The 21,822-nt window shown below is 42.3% G+C and overlaps 1 protein-coding gene across 1 annotated transcript in view; it reads right to left on the reverse strand.

The window, feature by feature from the left end:
- Positions 1–1,324: 1,324 nt before the first annotated feature.
- LOC143298860 (protein diaphanous homolog 2-like) overlaps positions 1,325–21,822 on the reverse strand; it is a 58,432-nt gene continuing 37,934 nt past the window's right edge. The window contains exons 20-25 of the mRNA XM_076611860.1: positions 21,580–21,709; positions 20,477–20,601; positions 19,775–19,939; positions 14,525–14,660; positions 12,149–12,256; positions 1,325–4,805 (exon numbers count right to left, since the gene is read on the reverse strand). Coding sequence (XP_076467975.1) covers positions 4,594–4,805; positions 12,149–12,256; positions 14,525–14,660; positions 19,775–19,939; positions 20,477–20,601; positions 21,580–21,709 — 876 coding nt within the window. The 3' untranslated portion in view covers positions 1,325–4,593. The remainder of the gene's footprint in view (positions 4,806–12,148; positions 12,257–14,524; positions 14,661–19,774; positions 19,940–20,476; positions 20,602–21,579; positions 21,710–21,822) is intronic.

The following is a 21,822-nucleotide window of genomic DNA, read 5'->3' on the forward strand; positions in this document are numbered from 1 at the left end:
CAACAGTGTCACCAACATGTCTGATCTGACAGCCACCCTGCTAACTCATCCCTCCAGGGTACAACAGTGTCACCAACATGCCTGATCTGACAGCCACCCTGCTGAACTCATCCCTCCAGGGTACAACAGTGTCACAAACATGTCTGATCTGACAGCCATCCTGCTAACTCATCTCTCCAGGGTACAACAGTGTCACCAACATGCCTGATCTGACAGCCACCCTGCTAACATCCCTCCAGGGTACAACAGTGTCACCAACATGTCTGATCTGACAGCCACCCTGCTAACATCCCTCCAGGGTACAACAGTGTCACCAACATGCCTGATCTGACAGCCACCCTGCTGAACTCATCCCTCCAGGGTACAACAGTGTCACCAACATGTCTGATCTGACAGCCATCCTGCTAACTCATCCCTCCAGGGAACAACAGTGTCACCAACATGTCTGATCTGACAGCCACCCTGCGGAACTCATCCCTCCAGGGTACAACAGTGTCACCAACATGTCTGATCTGACAGCCATCCTGCTGAACTCATCCCTCCAGGGTACAACAGTGTCACCAACATGTCTGATCTGACAGCCACCCTGCTAAACTCATCCCTCCAGGGTACAACAGTGTCACCAACATGTCTGATCTGACAGCCACCCTGCTAAACTCATCCCTCCAGGGTACGACAGTGTCACCAACATGTCTGATCTGACAGCCATCCTGCTAACTCATCCCTCCAGGGTACAACAGTGTCACCAACATGTCTGATCTGACAGCCACCCTGCTAAACTCATCCCTCCAGGGTACGACAGTGTCACCAACATGTCTGATCTGACAGCCATCCTGCTAACTCATCCCTCCAGGGTACAACAGTGTCACCAACATGTCTGATCTGACAGCCATCCTGCTAACTCATCCCTCCAGGGTACAACAGTGTCACCAACATGTCTGATCTGACAGCCACCCTGCTAACTCATCCCTCCAGGGTACAACAGTGTCACCAACATGTCTGATCTGACAGCCATCCTGCTAACTCATCCCTCCAGGGTACAACAGTGTCACCAACATGTCTGATCTGACAGCCACCCTGCTAACTCATCCCTCCAGGGTACAACAGTGTCACCAACCAATAAGAAAAACACTCAGTGCACAAAAGATGAGTGACAACAACAACAAAATTGTCACTGTGACATAACAACACTGAAGAACAAAACAGCCGATGCCCAGTTCAGGGTTTACAATCTCAATGCACAGTTCTTCTCTTCCTCTCCTTCCATACAACAGCCCCCCCCCCCCCCCCCCACCCCCACCCCCACCCCCCACACACCCATACAACAGTGTGCTGACGATTCCACTGTCTGCATGGAGATCTACAAAAGGGACTGCCAATTTTGACACTTGTGGAAAATAAAGAAGAAAAAAAAAAGAACATTAGCAAGTAGAATAGTGTGGCAAGCATCTCGAAGGGGAAGATTTGGGAAAAGACAGATGAAGCAGCCGGAAAAAAGAAAAGAAAGGCAAAGGACAACAGAAAGAAATGAGGGAAATCTGGAAGAAAACAAAAGAGAGCGACAGAAAAGAGGAAATTTACAGCAGCGAATTTCCACACAAAGACCTTCAAGAAGATCTGAAAACGAAACTCAAACACAAAACTCACTGACTTCCACATGAATTGTCTGTCTGCCAAGTGGTTTCACATGAATTCTGTCAAACGATGGAATGAAAACTCCTGTCCATCGCGGTGCAATGGAAAGCCAGCACTGATAAAAGCCGAGTCTGTGACCACTAACTATCTTTGAGTTGTTTGGTTTCGTGCTTGTCTGACACTAAAAATCAAAAAGCCAAACTCACTTGACAAATACTGCAGTATATCAACATATCAATATCAATATTTAACCCGTCCAGTACATTAACAGTATCAACTCCTGATTACTTGGAAGAAAAAAAAATATATATATATATTAATGTCTCAATAGTTTATGAAGATACATTTGTTGGTTGTGTTTCTATAAAAAAAAAAAAAAGAACTTTAAAAAACAAATGCTGGAATGAATCAATGTGCAGAAGGTAATAGCAAGATTGCTGCACCATTTAAAGAAACAAGAAAGAAAACACACACACACCCACACACAAAAAAACTGAATGTTAAACTTGAACACAATAAGTCAGTATACACAGCTCAAGAAACCGGATCATAACAAACAGAATTTTACACAAGCACACATCATATGGAATGTGAAACATAATGGAATCTGATAATTTTACACAAGCACACAATGAACAGAATGTGACAACATTCATATTCGGCTGCACCTTAAGGCATGGAATTTGAAGATTTTCCAAAACAAGAGAGCGAACAATATCACAAGGAATGTGACAAAATTGTAAATAGATGTGCCTTAACATAGAGATTTGGATGAGTTTACACAAAAAGCAATCACATAACGCATGGAAATACAACATTCCCATTCAGCTGTGCCACAGCATACAGAACATGATTTTACACAACTTGAAAGCACATAGCATGTGGAATGTAACAAAATTCTTCATCTGTTGCTCCTCAAAGCCAAATAGTTCAAAGCAACTAGACATAAAATATACATATATTCATACATTTGTCACTTCCAACACTCAAGCTGCATTTAAGAATCTAACAGGAGAGTTTAGACTATGTATTGATGTGTATGAAAAGATTAATTTATACAAGATCTTTCAATTCATATAAGATCTAGTAACAACACTTCCCTGTCACCCAGATCCTCCAGTCTATGTAGCTGACTGGTTTTATTAACCCACAGTCATCCAACAGTTTCTTAACTGGAATCAGGGATGCTGGATAGTAGTTATGTTCCTTGATCTGTCAGCGTCAATTTAAAAGCAAACCTGCCTCCTTTAGAGTCAGTAAAAAAATAATGCAGCTCAAGTTAAAACTCCTAAAAAAATGGTGATCAATTCTTAGCTTCACATATAAAACATACCCTGTTTGCAAATTTAAAAAATAGCTCAGATTAAAACCCTCTTTCATTTGTTATACTATAAGTTTTCAACCTTTCATGTTCATTTGATATACTGTGAAGTTTTCAACCTTTTCATGTTCATTTGACACACTAAGTTTTCAACCTTTTACGTTCATTTGACAAAATGTAAGTTTCCTACCTTTTACATTCGTCACATTCATCTGACCCACTGTAAGTTTCCAACCTTTTCATGTTCATTTGATGCACTGTAAGTTTCCAACCTTTTACATTCGTCACATTCATCTGACCCACTGTAAGTTTCCAACCTTGTCATGTTCATTTGACGCACTGTAAGTTTCCAACCTTTTACATTCGTCATGTTCACTTGACATATTGAAAGTTTCCAAAGTGTCAGTAATGATCACAGAGCAGGAACCAGACATTAACGCAAACTGATGGTCCCACAGGTACGTGATTCATCAAAGACAACAACAGAAGAAAAAAGCAATACACATGAAGTAAGCAAATAAAACCCTTTAAATAAATTTTTTTTTAAAACCAACAGAATATATGAGAATCTCTTTCAATTTCAAATTTTTCTCTAAAATCAAGAAGGTTATGTCAATCTGAACTTGAACATTCTCACCAACCATCAATTGCCTGAGACATACATGATTAAAAAAAAATTAAGATATATAAAACAAAATAATAAAAAGAAGAAAAAAAAATAAAATAAAATTTCAAGCATACACACGCACATAAAAGAAAGTCTAAGCAAGCGTTACAATTTTTTTTCTAAAATTCATGCAAATCTTTGTGTGTGTGAGAAACTGGCAATGACAGCAGGGAAAGACTATTGAAAGTTTTTCACTCACACATGATTCTTCAACAGCATGAAACGAACTTCAGTCCAGGCATTGAACATCCATTAAACCCATCCAGTAACACCAGAACCAACACATGTAAGACCACAGTAAAACAAAACACTGGACTATTTCTATTCAGTGCCTTTACAGGTCATATGGCAGAAGGAAGGATCCATCTATTTCAGGTCAGGACAAGTGTTTGCGGACTAAACACACTGGATCCATAATCCGCACAATCCAATCCAAAAACAAACACACAAATACAAACAAAAAACAGGGGGAAAAAAAGGCTTTCACGTCTGACCTGTCAATCATGCTGTTATTGCCCAGCCAGTAATCAAGGCATCGTAAGGTTGCACTCTCTCCCTCTTTCTAAAACGCATGCACACACACACATGCATGCACACACAAACACACACTCTCTCTCTCTCTCCCTCTCTCTCTCGCTCACACACACACACACACACAATCACACACACACAGTCTCACTCTTTCCCTCTCTCTCTCTGACACTCACGCACACAAACAAAGGCTTCCACACGCACAAAAAAAAAGCATGAGATCAATCTCAAACAGCCTCCTCATCATTCAAGAAACAAAAAAGAAAAAAACAACAAAACAAAAAAACCAGAAGCTCAACAATCACAAACTGCAGACATGTCAGTCAGTCAGCCAGCCAGCCAGCAACACGACCGACTCACAAGAAGATCCCTCTCCAGCAGCAGAACACCACAGCCAGAACACTGAAATCATCCCCCCATCATCACCCCTTCTTCCCTCTCAAGGGTTTTCCGACAGTAACTGAGCCGCTGCTTCAGACATGACGTCCTGTTTCTTGGGCGGCCGTCGCACCCTCTCCTTCGGGGGTGGAACCACAGCACTGCTGGTCTGGTCAGCGTCGTCCACCACAATGTCCACCACCGCAGAGCCTGTCGTATTGGTCATCAGGTCCTGGCGAGACCGCGTCCTGGTCAGCTGCAGCCGTCTGTCCGCTGGAAAGGGAGAAGGCCTTCTGTTAGCACTGGTGATGTGTGGTGTGTTCAGTGAAGTGCAATGTCTTCATATGTGATGTGTTCAATGAAGTGCAAAGTCTCAAAAATGCCTTCCATTAACATGCTGATGCATTATGTGTTCAATGAAGTGCAAAGTCTCATAACGCCTTCCGTTAACACTGGTGATATGTGATTTATTCAATGAGGTGCAAAGTCTCATAACGCCTTCCGTTAACACTGGTGATATATGATGAGTTTAATGAAGTGAAAAGTCTCCTGTCACTGTTGGAAGTGTTCTAGTGTAAAATGATATCAAAACCTGTGTATCCATGCATGCACCTAAACTTTACACCTACACTTACTTACAACTGAAATAAACATGATAGATGCGACATCCCTGTTCTCACTATTCACAATATTCTGATGTCCGTGTCCTTTGAAAATATTCAACAATATCATCGTGTATTCTTTCTTTTCATTTACGCATTTGTTCTCCACAAACAGATTCTTTATGTTTTCTATCAAATACTTCGCCAGAGAAAAATGTGTACAAGTTCCAGTGATCAGTTCTGGGTAAGTGTCTAAGATGCATGAATCCACAACTTGACACGGTTTTGAGGTATTGACCTTGTGTATGAGATGATCAACAGCACTTTGAAATAATCAGCACGAGACTTTCATAACCTGGCTGAAATGATTCACATATTCACATTTCTCTCTCTCTCCTTTTCTCCTGGTACGTTCAGTGACTGGACACTGCCATGTGGGAGAAACCACACAAAGGTTCACAGACACTACCCTCCATCGTCATGTGCCTGAATCCGTGCAGCACAGTGAACACCTTGACAAGATGATCGCTCTGGGAAAGCATAACAGCAGTGTTGGTAATCTTTCTTCATGTTGGTGACCACTTAGTTCTCAACAGGCCTCATGCTCTCCCCTCAACCGATGTGGACCCCAGTGGGCTTGCTGGTTTAGTTAGCGCACACATTGTAACTTCATTACCAACAACAAGGCATGCACATGTGACACAGTCCAGATACATAGAAATCTGACGTCCACCAGGATGTCTCTTGTGTTAAATCAGCAACATTCTCTGTTCAGGCCAGTCAAAATGTAAGCACATATTCAAACACTTTAATTATGTTTCTATGAGGAATAATGTTAACCACATACTAGTCACTGAGTGAGTACAATATTTTGGTTTGGCAAAATTAATCTTTGAAAACAACACACACAAGTCATACACAAGAGCAACTTTATCAGCACTGCCACTCAGTTCTATAGTAATAAATATATTAATAAATAATCATTTCTTTTTTTTTTAATACTAAAAACAATAATAATCTAATTCTTATTGCTCTTTCCATGTAAAACATGCTCAACTGTACTATACAATGTAAAATGTGATGTGTGAAACATGCATTTCAACACTAAAATCACAACTCACATACATAACCCAGCACAAAATCAAACCACTCTAACTCTAGTTTATGTACACACACACACACACACACACACACACACACACACACACACACAATATTCACTCATCCTACAAATGCAAGATAGTAAATAGATGGTAAGTAACAGAAAAGACATTACACAACACCAGTGGTTCCCCAACAACTGTAACAACAGAACAAAGGCATGCACTCTGTACACCACTATCGACAACAATGTAATCATGCAAGCTGCCAGAAAATGCCATAAATCATTCAACACTGCGCCTGCCTGAGATGCATGCAGCGCTGATCGCCGTTCTCCGCCTGAGCCTGCCTGATACGCGGGCGAAGAAACACATTTAAACTGGTTTGTCAGCTCCTCATCATGCATTAAACTGCTAGGTAAGGGTAGTAACTCCACTTCCTTCCTCACTGGCACGCATAGTTTCACTAAAAAAATGGGAACAATTAGTGTGTTTTTTTTATCCCGTTTTCTGCATCAAAATTGTAAAACATCACAGGCTTACTGTTCAGTAAGTGCTCAATGAAACTATGATGGACAATTGCAGCGAATTCAACCTGGATAATGATGAATTGTCTTCTAATTTATCCAATAATTCTTGGGAAAGTGAAGGAGATGAAATTAGTGACCAGTCTAGACAAAGTGGCGGACATTTGAATCAAGAAGACAGCGCCAACCTTCAACATCGTCAGAACCTGACAACCTGACAAGTCTTGAGACTTCAGCAATTTGTGTCCAAATTATATTTCAGTCATTAAGTGATGTTTGGTAGCTATTGGTGGAGTGGTTGCTATAAATCTGTGCCTGAAGTGAAGCACCCCTTCTGTTGATGCAGAGAGGCCAAAACATGCCAGGCTGGGAGGATTGCACAGGCAGAAGACCTTAAAGGGCTGAAAGGGTTAACAAATGCTTGGGGGGGAAAAAAAGAGCAACACCAACACACACACCAGTCAGTAGAACATGACAATGCCAAATCTCCACAGAACTGCACAATACCAACACACACAACAGTCAGCAGAACATTACAATGCCAAATCTCCACAGAACTGCACAATACCAACACACACAACAGTCAGCAGAACATTACAATGCCAAATCTCCACAGAACTGCACAATACCAACACAGTCAGTCAGTAGAACATTACAATGCCATATCTCCACAGAACTGCACAATACTGGCTCAGTGCATGCCTTCTTTCAGAAACAGACTTAAGCTTACAGTTAGGCAAACAGCAAAGTGAAAGCTGTATGGACAATAGTTTTTCCACTGCAGTGGGAAATCATTTACAGCTTAGTCTTTTGTGAAGGACTACAACTCTCAAACTACACGGCAAGATTGCACTGGCTCTTACTGCTGCAGCCTTGGGGGCTAGTTGGCTTTTGTGGTCAATACCAACACTGACGGTCCTAAAACCCTCCTGGCCGAGAAAGACAAGACACTCTCCACTATGATCAAATTCTAGTGCAAACAGTCATTGTGGTACACAACAGACTATCACCATGCACAATACCAATACTCACAACAGCAAAGTCAGCAGAACATAACAATGCTGATTTCCACAGAACTGCACGATACCAACACACACAACACGACAGCAGCCGACACAAGCAGACACCAGCAGGCAATGTCACCTAGGCAAAAGATGAAGAGCTGTCATTGCGGCTCCTCCATGAATAAGCCAGATCTGGCTTCCGACCTGTTCTCCCCAGATAGCCAAGGGAAATCAAACCGCTCTTGTATCAGCACATCACAGTAAGACATCTCATGACAATGCTCTTGTCTTTGTACACAACAATAACATAATAACAACTGTAATAGTAACACAGCCAACAATCAGGCCATTGTACCAGTATTCTGCAAAAGTAACACACATACAGATTATGTTCCTGAATAAGTGTAATCAGAATTAACAACACTTCTAATAATCTTGCTCTTGCGTAAGCATTCCAGAATAATAACATACTCCAAGATAACCCACATAACGAATCACTGTTTGACATGAAATGATCAATCTTGTGGATATGGGAAGGGGGAGGGAGAGGAGGGGGTGGGGGGGGGGGACAAATGATAAGAAAACAATGTAATTTTCAGTTATCCACACTGTTTTCCCAAATATCTCAGGAACAACAAATTGCTCTTGCATCAACATTATACACACAGCAGAATAATAACTGACCCTGCTGTACTATCAGAGGGAAGAGGTGACGGGATGGGTGATGGGGGTGAGGGGGAGGAGGGGGGTGTTGACAGGTGAGTGTAGCACCACAGCAAACCCTGTGTGTGTTAGGCAGTGCCTTCAGTACTCATCGTTAGAACATGACAGCACTCCTTGTGATCTCACAAATTGTGGGCTTTTAGTACTAGTGCACTGAGCCTATAAATGAACTGGTTGTGAAATTGTACTGTATTGTATTGTACTGTATTGTATTGTACTGTATTGTGTTGTATTGTACTGTACTGTATTGTATTGTATTGTATTGTATTGTATTGTGGGTTCCTTTTTGTCACAACAGATTTCTCTCAGTGAAGTTTGGGCTGCTCACCCTGGAGACAGCATGTCACTGCAGTGCAGCACAACTTTTCGCTGTTGTTGTTGTTTTCTGACTGAAAATGTATTTGTTTTTCTATTAAAGAGGATTTTTCAACAGAATTTTTCTAGGAACCTCTCTTGTTGCTGTGGGTTCTCTAGTGTGTGCACTGTGCAAGCTACACAAAGGACCTCGATTTATCATTTCAACCAAATGTGGATTGTTGTGTAATTTACACAAATTTCAGTGCTGTCATAAAGCACATGTTCATGTGATCACACAAGAAAAAGTGTGCACTTTGTTTCGTAATGTTCAGTTCTTGCACATACATGCACATTTTATCACTGTTGTGATTTAGCAGAATAGCATTAAAGTGTTCCAAATGCCTGTGGACACATCAAGAGTTGTGTGCATTCACACAGACGGCAACCCCAAAGGTTTCATAGTCACCCATGACATGTTCTGCTTCATCAGTGTGGGCTGCACAGAATTGTTGTCACTGATGTTCACGTTATGTTTATCTTCAATCAACACTTCATACATTTCTTTCTGGTGTTCCAGACGTTGTCAGCCGGTGCCAAAGAACTGCTACAGAACGTAAGCTGCAGACTGGTACGTTTCAACTGACAGAATAATGATCACATGGAAGTGGACTCAGACTGGAAGAACCAGAAAAATATTTTCACTGCGCAGTTTCTCTTTTTAGATGTAAAGCACACTTCAAGAAAATATTGAAGTCATTTGATTCAAATATGACATCAGGGACTTATAGAGTATCAACAGAGAAATAATTCTGGTGTACTGAATTGGTTTACTGCTGTAAACTTGGAAAAAGAAAGAGATATGTTGACAGTTTCAGTTTCTGAAGGAGGCATCACTGTGTTCAGACAAATCCATATACACTACACCACATCTGCTATGCAGATGCCTGACCGTCAGCATAACCCAACGTGCTTTGTCAGGCTTTGAGTGCATGCATATATATATATTTGTGCACCTATCAGAGGGGATTTCTTCTTCAGAATTTTGCCAGAGGACAACTCTATCGCAGCCATGGGTTCTTTTTCTGTACGCCAAGTGCATGCTGCACACGGGCTGCTGGTTTATTATCTCATCCAAATGACTAGACGCTCAGTTCGATTTTCCAGTCAAACTTGGGAGAAAGGGCAAGAGCGGGATTTGAACCCAGACCCTCATGGACTCTGTATTGGCAGATCAAAGTCCTAACCATTCTGCCACCTTCCTCCTGTGTCGACGGATAAGAGCAGCAACACCTGACCTGTCAAAGCGTCATGCTGTCATGTTACCTTCATCAACATTAATCAAAGGAGCCCGATTCTAAAGATGGTGATGTCATTTCCTTGCCTGTGTTCAAGTGTGCAGTTTGACAATGGGATCTAGTGACACCCACACACTCATTCCTTCAACAATCAACATAGTGGTATTACAGGACGTTCAGGCAGTCTGGTAAACAGTGCCATGTGAGACATCCACCTATTTCCTCAAATATCTGAAGGTAAAATAAACTGCTCCTGCGGCAGAGTACTACCACATCCGGTGATAATCACCACAATACATGACCATGTGATCGTCATGAGGATGAAAGGCCTTGAGGCAGAGGGGACGACAGTGTGGAAGAAACATGAGAAAGAAGAGTATCTTTATACCCAAACAAGGAAAAGTATTTAAAGAAAAAAAATTCTAAACTCACCAAAATGCCAATAAAAAAAAAAAAATCTGTATAACAGGAAAAAACTCCCACCCACACAGGCTTGCTGTAAACTCAGATTTACCATGAGCTGAGGACAGCACCATCTGTTTGTAGAACATGGAAAAAGAAAGAAAGAACAAGAGAGGCAAGGCCTTCAAGACTCACTTGTGATAAATTAAGTCCCCTTGCATTAATTACAGAGTAATTTCCCTTTTTTACTATCTGCACCAAAACGTTTGCAAAATAAATAAAAATTCCATGCTTAGCAAAAGAAGTTCCCGTTTGAACAAAAAATGATAATAATGACTGCTCTTGTTGTAGTGTCAGAATATGAGATCAAAGTGCCAAGTTTAGAGAATACAAAAAATATAAATATAACAGTAAATGCAGTCTGCATATAATTAGGCTTCTTTTTTTATTTTTTTGTGCCCATCCCAGAGGTGCAATATTGTTTTAAACAAGATGACTGGAAAGAACTGAATTTTTCCTATTTTTATGCCAAATTTGGTGTCAACTGACAAAGTATTTGCAGAGAAAATGTCAATGGTAAAGTTTACCACGGACACACACACACGGACACACACACACACACACACACACACACAGACAACCGAACACCGGGTTAAAACATAGACTCACTTTGTTTGCACAAGTGAGTCAAAAAAGGCTGAAAGTTTACAAGTTTCCCTCAGTCTTTTCATAAAGCGTTGCTGATGATTAGATGCCAGTGAGTCTGGAATGTGAATTCAGTGTACAGATGTTTTTTTTTATCTGTGACAGGTTTGAAAACTTGTATACACAGAAAGACCAAGAAACCCACAAAAACCACACAGTAATTTTAACCATTTCACTGCTGCTGACAAGTATGCTCATCAGTGAAGGGCTGTAGCCTCAATGAGATAAAAACAGAGCTCAGTAGTTAGGATGTCAGTCTCCATTCTCTATTTCAGACTTCTCCATCTTGGGGTTTATCAATGACACCACTGACAAGCACACAGAAAGTAGTAACTGCACTTCATACTCGTGTCACACTGATCTCATTTCAACAGTCATGGGGTTAAAGTTCTGTTGCTGTTTTAATTATGAAAAAAAAAGGAAATCACCCCTACCCCAACACACAAATACATACACACACCACCTTGGTTAAAACTGTTCATTAAAGGCGAGCTATGCATGTACAAAACCCAAGAAAACAGACATCAAATTCAACACACAACACAATGTTTGTGGACAACTGGCCGAGTGGCAATGCACCTGACTAAAATGCAAGTGTCCATGAGTTTGAGTCCCATGTACGGACCAGGAGTTTTACTACCCCCTCCACTAGACCTTGAGTGGTGGTCTGGGTACTGGTCTTTCTGTTGAGACGACAAACCGAGACCCCATGTGCAGCATCCACTCTGCACATGTAAACTGACCTCATGGTAACAAAAGGGTTGCCCCAAGCAAAATTCTGCAGAAGATCCCACTCTGATACTGAAACACACTCCTAAACAGAGAAAAAGTATATAGGTTGCGCTGCACCTTGACGACGCACTCTCCCAGGAGAGAGCAGCCCAAACTTCATGCAGACAAGTCTCCCATGGATCCAGTGCAGACCTGCAATCACTGTGCTTGGCAGAGAAAGGGTACATACCTCCCCGGCGAGGCGCGCGTTGTTTGCCATCTCGTTTCTCTCTGTTGAAGGCGGAGCCAGTCTTCAGGGCCTCTAGCAAGTTGTCCATCACTCCCTCCTGGTCATCGTCTGCAACACAAACACCACCACAACTTTATCAACACACCCCTGATCATTGTCTGTAGCATAAACATCACCACAACTTTATCAACACAATCCCTCCTGGTCACTGTCTGCAACGTAAACACCACCACAACTTTATCAACACACTCCTGGTCTCGTCTGCAACACAAACACCACCACAACTTTATCAACACACTCCTGGTCGTTGTCTGCAACACAAACACCACCACAACTTTATCAACACACCCCTGGTCGTCGTCTGCAACACAAACACCACTACAACTTTATCAACACACCCCTGGTCGTTGTCTGCAATATAAACACCACCTTATCAACACACCCCTGGTCGTTGTCTGCAATATAAACACCACCACAACTTTATCAACACACTCCTGGTCGTTGTCTGCAACACAAACACCACTACAACTTTATCAACACACTCCTGGTCGTTGTCTGCAATATAAACACCACCACAACTTTATCAACACACCCCTGGTCGTTGTCTGCAACACAAACACCACTACAACTTTATCAACACACTCCTGGTCGTTGTCTGCAATATAAACACCACCACAACTTTATCAACACACCCCTGGTCGTTGTCTGCAATATAAACACCACCACAACTTTATCAACACACTCCTGGTCGTTGTCTGCAATATAAACACCACCACAACTTTATCAACACACCCCTGGTCGTTGTCTGCAACACAAACACCACCACAACTTTATCAACACACTCCTGGTCGTTGTCTGCAATATAAACACCACCACAACTTTATCAACACACTCCTGGTCGTTGTCTGCAATATAAACACCACCACAACTTTATCAACACACCCCTGGTCGTTGTCTGCAACACAAACACCACTACAACTTTATCAACACACTCCTGGTCGTTGTCTGCAACACAAACACCACCACAACTTTATCAACACACCCCTGGTCGTTGTCTGCAACACAAACACCACCACAACTTTATCAACACACTCCTGGTCTCGTCTGCAACACAAACCCCACAACCTGAAAAACACTGCTCTTACTTACTTACTGCCCACTATGCCCTCTGGCATGCAGTGCAGCAACAAAGAACCGCCACGCTTGTCTGTTTGGGGCCAGTCTCTGAATGGTACATCAGGTGTGCTTCAGGGTCTTGGGTTCTTCAAATGTTCTGCACCAGGTGTTCTTTGGCCTTACTTTCACGCGTCTACCTTCTGGTGTCCAGTGAAGGGCTGTCCAGGTGGCATGACCTAGCTCCCTTTGCATGACGTGTCCAATCCATTTCCAGCGCCTTCTCATGATGATGGTCTCCTACGTTCTTTTGACAGCACTGGGCAAGTAGTTGTTGACTGGAAATGGTACTGGACCAGAAGGTTTGCTGTATTCTGTGGAAGTTTTTTTTTCGCGTGGAAGGCTGACAACACAATTCTGGTACGTTCTGAGCTTGGTGTTGGTGCTGTACTGGAGGGTATCCACAAGTTGTTCAGCATTCTGAAGGCGATTCTGGCCTTGCAGAGAAGGCTCTTGATGTTGCTGCCTGCTCCCCCATTGTGTCTGACAGTACTAAAAGCACTGCTCTGTATTCATTTAAAACAACATCCCCATAAATTACCTTTCACTTAACATACCCACCATGGGCCAATAGCACAGAATCTGGCATGGGTATGAAACCTGTACATCAGCTCAGCACTCAAGCATTGTATGTCTTCTATGCATTTATAGTGAATAAATGTAAATTCTGAGTATTGTTAAATTTAACTCCTTGTCTGCCATGCCCGTAGGATTCACGGCCACAGTGCCATCACTGATAATGCCATGAAAAGAAGAGAAATAACCCTGGAAGACTGAAAATTCACATGTTTGATCTAGAGTTTTATTTCCCCAGATGACTTGAAACACTATTTTTCTATTGTTTTCCCCTGGCGGTCATGGGGTTCAGTATTCAACACCACAAAATCAATTTATCTTACTGGAGATAATAAAGTATTCTGTATCACTTACAAGTCAGGGCAGGATGCCATGAATACTTGTTAACTGTAAAGCAACATTTTTGTAATATGTAGCATATCTTACTTCTTATGTCATGTGCACTTGATCTTAACCCTATTCTTCTCATTCTCACACTTATACACACAAGCAAACACACACACACACACATAAACACACATACACACACACTCACACACACAGACCCACCCCCTCCCCCACCCCCCCACACACATATAAATACACACACAAACACACAAACCCACCCACCACCCCCCACACACAGACCTGTTGTCATGTCCAGGATAGCAAGCTGCTTGGCCTTCTTCTCCTTCTTCTCCCTCTCAGCCTTCTCCTTGGCTTCCTTGGCCTTGCGGATCTTCTCCTCCGTCTCTCGTATTTTGGCATTCTCCTTCGCAGCTCGCTACAACACAGCCAATAAAAAAAACAACTTATCAACAACACAGGAAAACAAACTTACCAACATCTGTTTGGTATGAAATGTACAAGCAGTTTAATATCAACAGACAATGTCTTCAACATATCATTGTACAATAAATGACATCATGCTAGGGGGAAAACGCAATAAGAACAAGTATAACCCTTTCTAAACCATTTCAAAAATGTATGGAAATATGTACAGCTAGTAAAAACATTAGATGTGTGTTTGCGTGGGTGGAGGGGTGGGGGGGTAAGGGGGGTGAGGGAGTGGGTACATATGTATGACTGAACGTATGCTTGTTTGAATGTAAGAATTGTGTTTACATCATTATATAGATTGCTAGGTCCATTTTGGTGTGTCCATGTAATATTGATGTATTATGTTCAATACAATGTTATATGTTTGGTATAGCAACTACAGCAATTTTCTGGACAGAGTGCTACAAAAGTATCCATTCTACTTCTCTTTTTTTTCTTTTTCTTCTTCTTCATAGTAGTAGTAGTAGCAGTATCATTATTAATATTAATATTTTCAATGTTAAAGTCATTTAAATACACCCAGAAACTAAATCAGGCAAAAGACACAGAGAGAATTAAAAAACAAGTACTGTAACTCTTGGTGAGACAAAGGCACACAACTTCATGCCACTGCTTAGTATCTCAAACAGACCATATTTTTAATTAAGTCAACCAAACTATATTCTAAATACTAACACAATATGGTGTTCATTCAAAAGTTCCTTTTGCAGGCAGAAAAAATACGCAAAAAAGGTTAGTGCTCTTGGCAGAGCAGCCCTAATTTCACACAGAGAAATCTGTTGTCACAAAAAGGAGGAGTTTGTATTATACTCCATGTTTGGTGTTAAATATACTTACCATGTCAAACTGATGCAAACTAGGCCTATTGGTTTGCTCTGCTTGGCCAAATTTCGCGCGGCTAACAGTGAAAAGACGGGCCCACCCGCTCTCAGCCAATCAAACGCCTCTAAAAACTATAAGCGCTTAATCATTCCGTGGCCATGAACAAAAATGCCCCATGAGAACCACGGCGGAGACGCGGGGACGGACGGGCGGGCATTCGAGTTTGACATGGTAAGTATATTTAACACCAAACATGGAGTATAATACAAACTCCTCCTTTTGGTGTCATATACTGTACCATGTCAAACTGATGCAGAATTTAAAGCAAATGGAGGAGGGCAACGCCTACTGGTTCATATGGGGAGCCCTTGTAACTGAGACGGCAGTGTTAGCCGCGACAAAGGAAATCCCCTTGGAACCGTCAGCCCTGGTCATACAGAAATTCCTGAGGTAGAAGTTGATGAAGGGATTCTCAGACCGCCAGAAGGCTGCCTCCAAGACATGCTGCGTTGGCACTGAGTGCTGGAAAGCAGCAGAAGTAGCTATGGCCCGCACTTCGTGTGCTCTGGGATGAAGACAGCTGATATCCCTGTGTGCATGAGAGTAGGCTCTACGAATGACTTGGGAAACCTGGCGGGAAATGGTGCCTGCAGCGATGTCTTTCTTGTAATTCTCATTGAGGGAGATGAGCAGACACCTCTGAGAAGAACGCCTATGGCGAGACCTATCCCAATAATATTTGAGACACCGAACAGGACAGGTGCCTATCCTCATCATCTTGGGCAAGAATATCAGACAAAGGTCTGACCCTCGGAGAGGGGGAAGGAACCTCAGGGTCTTGGTTCTTAGCCAGAAACTCTGGAAGGAAACGAATAGTGATGGAACCATCTCTGTGGAAGGCCAGATCTTGTGGCATTCCACTAAGCCCATGCAGCTCACTTCTACGACTGCCTGTGGCCAGCCACAGAAGGAAAGTGGTCTTGAGGGTGAGGATGTCAAAAGGAATAGTCCCCAATGGTAGGAAGGGCTGTTTTCGAATGAAATCCAGCACCAGGAACAAGTCCCAGAGGGGCACTCTTCTGGGGTCTCTAGCTTCCTTCAGAGGGGCACCCCTAGCCACCTCTCTGAGCAGGCAATCCGCTTCAAAGGCGGAACCACCTAGCTGTTTGCATTGTGGTACAGAAGGCAGACCTGTACCCTCGCACAGAACTAGCAGTCAGGATGACGGGTCAAGGCCAAAGTTGGCCAGCTGCATGCTCGTAACGTTCGTAGGGTAATGCCCTGAGCTGTCACACCGCAACCATTGTCTTTGCCAGCGAATGTCATACATAGGCTTCTCGTTCCCTGCCTCCTTGCTCTGGTGACTATGGGAGTAGGGCTAAGGAGGCACTGAACCTGGGTCAGCACAGCGACTTCAGAGGCTTACCGAGGTATGATCATGAGAAGACTTAATATGAGGAGGTTGCTGACAGTTCGACCGACTAGTACATGCATGCTTGCTGGTGGAGGCATTGTTGAGGATTGAATGCAGAGTTGCTGAGCGAGGCTGCTAGCAGTATGAGTTGGTTTCAAGTTCCAGGGTTGGAAGTGTCGGGACTAAAGGGTACGAAACCACGGTCTGGTATCTTTCCATAATTACTTCATATCTCCTGGGCTATTGCAATGAGATCGGCTGGGATGACTGTACATCGTCGCAATCAGCTTTGTATTCACCTTGCATTTATGTGAAATGGAGTAAATTCTGAGATGTTAAATTAACTGCTCCAATCTAGGAGAGGCACATGCCACGCTGTTCTAGGGAATCGGAAGACGAAAGGATCAGAGGTAACAGTGATGAAACACTTTTTCTATGTCCGCCATCGGGGCGTATAACCAACTGTTCCGAATATGAAGTATCTGTATCCTTGTCAGGGGTGCATGTACTGTGTATGACAACTTTTGGAACTAGTAGCATTCTTCTCTTAGTCATGCACTTGATTTACTTTCTTTCTTTCTCACATTTACACACAAGTCAATGCCCCCCCTTACTTACACACCACTCACACCACGGACACCCCCCCCCCCACCCCCCCCCCCCCCCCCCCCACTGGAGAGTGTCTGTCCGGATGCGCGCTTGCCCCCCATTTGTTCCTCATCGACCTCTCTCTTGTGCTCTTGGCTTGCAGATGCCTCCTCCGCCTGTAGTGGATTCCCTTGCGAACTGCTCACACAGTCACAGAAAAAAAACATTGAGTGGCACTAGGGACAACAACTGGGACCAATCACTGTTTGGTATGAAGTAAGTCAGTTTCAAGCACAGGTTTAAGGCATCATGTACAATAATGACACTAAGTAGGGGGGAAAGGCAACCCTATGACAAGGTATAACCCCCCTGATTCAAACTCGATGGAACACTCGCTAGTACATAATTGGGTTGCCTGGGGGAGGTTCTGGGGAGGCGTAAGGGGTAGGAGTGGAGAGAATGTTGCTTGTGAATGTAGAATTGTTCGTCCATTATAAGATTGTAGGTCCATTTGGTTGTCCATGTAAATGATATATATGTTCAATACATGTATATGTTGGAGTAGCCCATGGCTTTGGAGAGTGCTACAGACGGTTCCATGATCTTGTTTTCTTTCTTCCATGAGAGTAGTATAGTCATAGACCGCGTTATCGAATTAATATTTTAAGTAAGTCTAAAGACAGCAGAACAAATCGGCAAACTACAATACAATGCCTGCTGTGAACTTGAATCTCTGTCAGATGACTGCCATAAAAAGGAAATTTTCTGTCTAAAATTACGTTTAAATAACATACTTACCGTGACCCAACTAGTGCAGACTCCGGCAGGGGTCTGACATTCCTGTCCTGTGCAAACTACTATCCGCCTATGTGGAGAAAACGAAACTACGGCCGATAACCTCCCAGAAGTAGGTAACCTCCCCTTTGTCCCGCTGGCTAGCGCCCTCTTTTTCCGGCAGCCATTATGACTCCTGTTCCTGTGCTCTCCATACGGCTAGATTAGTCACATTTTTGCAATCAACGAAAACTAGTCACCTGTTATTGTAAGGTTCTGTATATGGCATTTATTTTGTATGATAGTGCAAGAAATGGCTGTCATGTTCACTCTGTGTGAACATTCAAGGACCCTGTCACAACAAAGGAATGACAACACTTCATGATGATATCCAACCAAAGTAGAATTCATCTGCCTGCCTGTCAGCCTGTCTGCCAGTCTTAATCTATGTTTTTATCAAGGAAGAAGGTGGCAGAATGGTTAAGATGTGTATCTGTCATCACAGTGTTCATGAAGGTCTGTGTTTGAGTCCAGCTCTTGCCCTTTCTTTCAAGTTTGACAGAAAAATCAACCTGAGCATCTTGTCATTTAGATCACATGATAAACGGCGGTCTTGCATGCAGCATGCACTTGGCGCTGAAAAAGATACCCATGGCAACAAAATTGTTGTCCTCTGGCAAAATTTTGAAGAAATCCATTCTGATAGGTACACAAATATATATATATCTATCTGTACTTGAGGCCTGACTAAGTGTGTTGGGTTATGCTGCTGGTCAGGCTTCTGCCCAGCAGATGTGGTGTAGTGTACACAGGTTTGTCAAGACACACTGACAACTCCTTGAGAAACTTAAACTGAAACTTATCAACGTGTCTTTGCTTTCCCAGTTTTATTTTCTCCTTTTTTTCTGCAATCCTGTATTTGCTTCCCATCTAATCTTAGGCACTGTAAAATCAAACTCAACCCTTGCTTTAAGCGATTTTTGTCTGTTTCCAACCCAGAAGCTCTATGGCTGTGTGAATGAAGGACCTACAGCGTCCAGGTGCCTTCATCACAGAGACTGGGGTGTCCATCTGACCAACGAGGAGAAGAATTTGTAAGATGGTGACCTGAAAACTCATTCTACGCCACGGCTACATGCCTGCTGCAACGCCCCTGGACCAGCACTACATGAGATCACTGCAGTAAAAAAAGTTGGGTTGTTCACTTGAATAGCGAAAATCAATGGAGAATTGATTATTTAATTGATCAATCAAAGCTTCGTTTTCATGCTTCCGGAATCCGTAAATGGCTCAGTTTAGAAACCAACTGCAGCAAGCAAGAATGAACAAAAACAGAATAGTGTATCGGTCCGAGAATACTCATACCAGGTCTACAGAGGAAGTAATCATGGTACGAGATAAGACGTACCTGGAATAGAATGAGTTAAAAGTGAATAAAATCGTGGGTACAAAAAACTGACCTGCAGCCCCTCTCTGAAGGTCTTGAGGTCCCCGAAGAACTCCTCCAGAGCATACTTGTTGGCGTCAAAGGTGAAGTACTCGCCCAGGTCCTTGTGCAGACCCTCCAGCCGCTTCAGCATGGTGCTCAGCAGGTCGTGCTGACCTTTAGCCGACCCCAGGAAATCGTCACCCAGTTAAGGAAAACCTCTGATAATACTAGTGACAATGATGATAATATTCATTAAAAAATTATAATAATAATAACAATGATAATAATTATTATCATTATCATTACTTCAATTAAAAATCAGAACACAAAACAACAATAATAATGACAAAAAATAATAATGATAACATTGATAATTATAATAATAATAATCATATATAATGATAATAATCATATAATGATAACAATAACAATAACAATAATAACAACAACAATGATATATCATAATAATAATAAACAATGGTATCTACGATATCTATAATAATAATCATGATAAAGGAGATTTATACCAACAACAATGATACATCATAATAATAATAAACAATGGTATCTACGATATCTATAATAATAATCATGATAAAGGAGATTTATACAGAAACCACAAACCAAGTAAACAATTCTCAAAACACTTTATAATAATATCTATCAATCTGTCTATCTGTCTATCTATCTATAAATGTTCACTGCAGAAATGTTCTTTCTCCACCCAGGATATTTTCATGACAGCAGGGAACCTGTCTTCTTCATCAGCCCCCTTGCTGAGGTTCTTGACGTCCAGCTCCAGCTGTTTCAGCTGCTTCTCCATCTGCTTCAGGTTCTTCTGCAGCATCTCCATCGACACTGTGTAACAGAAGAGTACAGAACAGAATACAATAGAATACAACAGAATAGAGCTGTTTCAGCTGCTTCTCCATCTGCTTCAGGTTCTTCTGCAGCATCTCCATCGACACCGTGCAAAACAAGAGAATAGAACAGAAAAGACCAGTTTCAGTTTCAAAGAGGTGTCAAAGTGTGTGGACTGATACATACATGACTGATCCACATCTACTGTATAAGAAAAAAAGAAAAACAAAGGCAGATTCCTGATCTTCACATAAACCCAATGAGCTGATCAACGTGCTGAGGCATGGAAAGACTACCCTAGGTTTGTGTAAAGCATTATGTGTGATATGTATGATAGTTGTGTCTGACTATGACGATCAAAACAACAGAGGAGGCAACTGCTGTCCTGACTGTCTGGCCCAGAATTTGATCACCGAGTGTACCAGAATTAAACAAAATAAACAAAATGCATTAAAATATAATGAAGTGAAAGATACTAAGAATGCAAATCACTGAAATAAAACAAAACCAAAAACAGGCCATGCTCAGTGAACCCACATACACCCATACTCAAGCGTTCACTCTGTTAAGTCCTTTCTCCCCATTTCGCTGATTCAGCAAAGACACAATACAGTCTATTTATCTAAAATATCCAAATGAAGCTTCACCCTTTGTTGAGAAGCATTCACAGATATGTTTTGATATATGTACAATGAGATGAAGTCTTGTGTTTTACCAATCTAACACATTAGCTTTTACTATCTCCATCCCAAAGTGTCAGTAAAACTTGTTTTCAAATTAGCTGATTCCCACCTGACATGTTCAGCAACACTTGCGAAGTTGAAGCAGTGAGTGTGTGTGTGTGTGTGTGTTTATGAGTGTGTGTTTATGTGTGTGTATGAGAGTGGGTGTCAATGTTAGTGTGTATGCGCATGCGCGCACATGCATGCATGCGTGTGTGTGAGTGAAAGAGCAGTAGAAGAAGCATGCACGGACCTCTGGCGGCCTTCTCGGTGTGGGTGGTTTCGTCAATGAAGCCCATGAGATGGGGGTGTTTGTCCTCGATGATGTGGGCCAGGAAGTGCATCATGGTCATCTTGCCGTCCTGGCTCTTCGTGTTCTCCAGCTGTCCACACACACCAACACACATCACCAGTCGTCAGTGACACGCCCAGCCTGACACACTCTTCACAAGTTACACACTGTACCTAACACACATCACCAGTCGTCAGTGACACG

The sequence above is a fragment of the Babylonia areolata genome, chromosome 24, assembly GCF_041734735.1.
Source record: "Babylonia areolata isolate BAREFJ2019XMU chromosome 24, ASM4173473v1, whole genome shotgun sequence".
Lineage (NCBI taxonomy): Eukaryota > Metazoa > Mollusca > Gastropoda > Neogastropoda > Buccinidae > Babylonia > Babylonia areolata.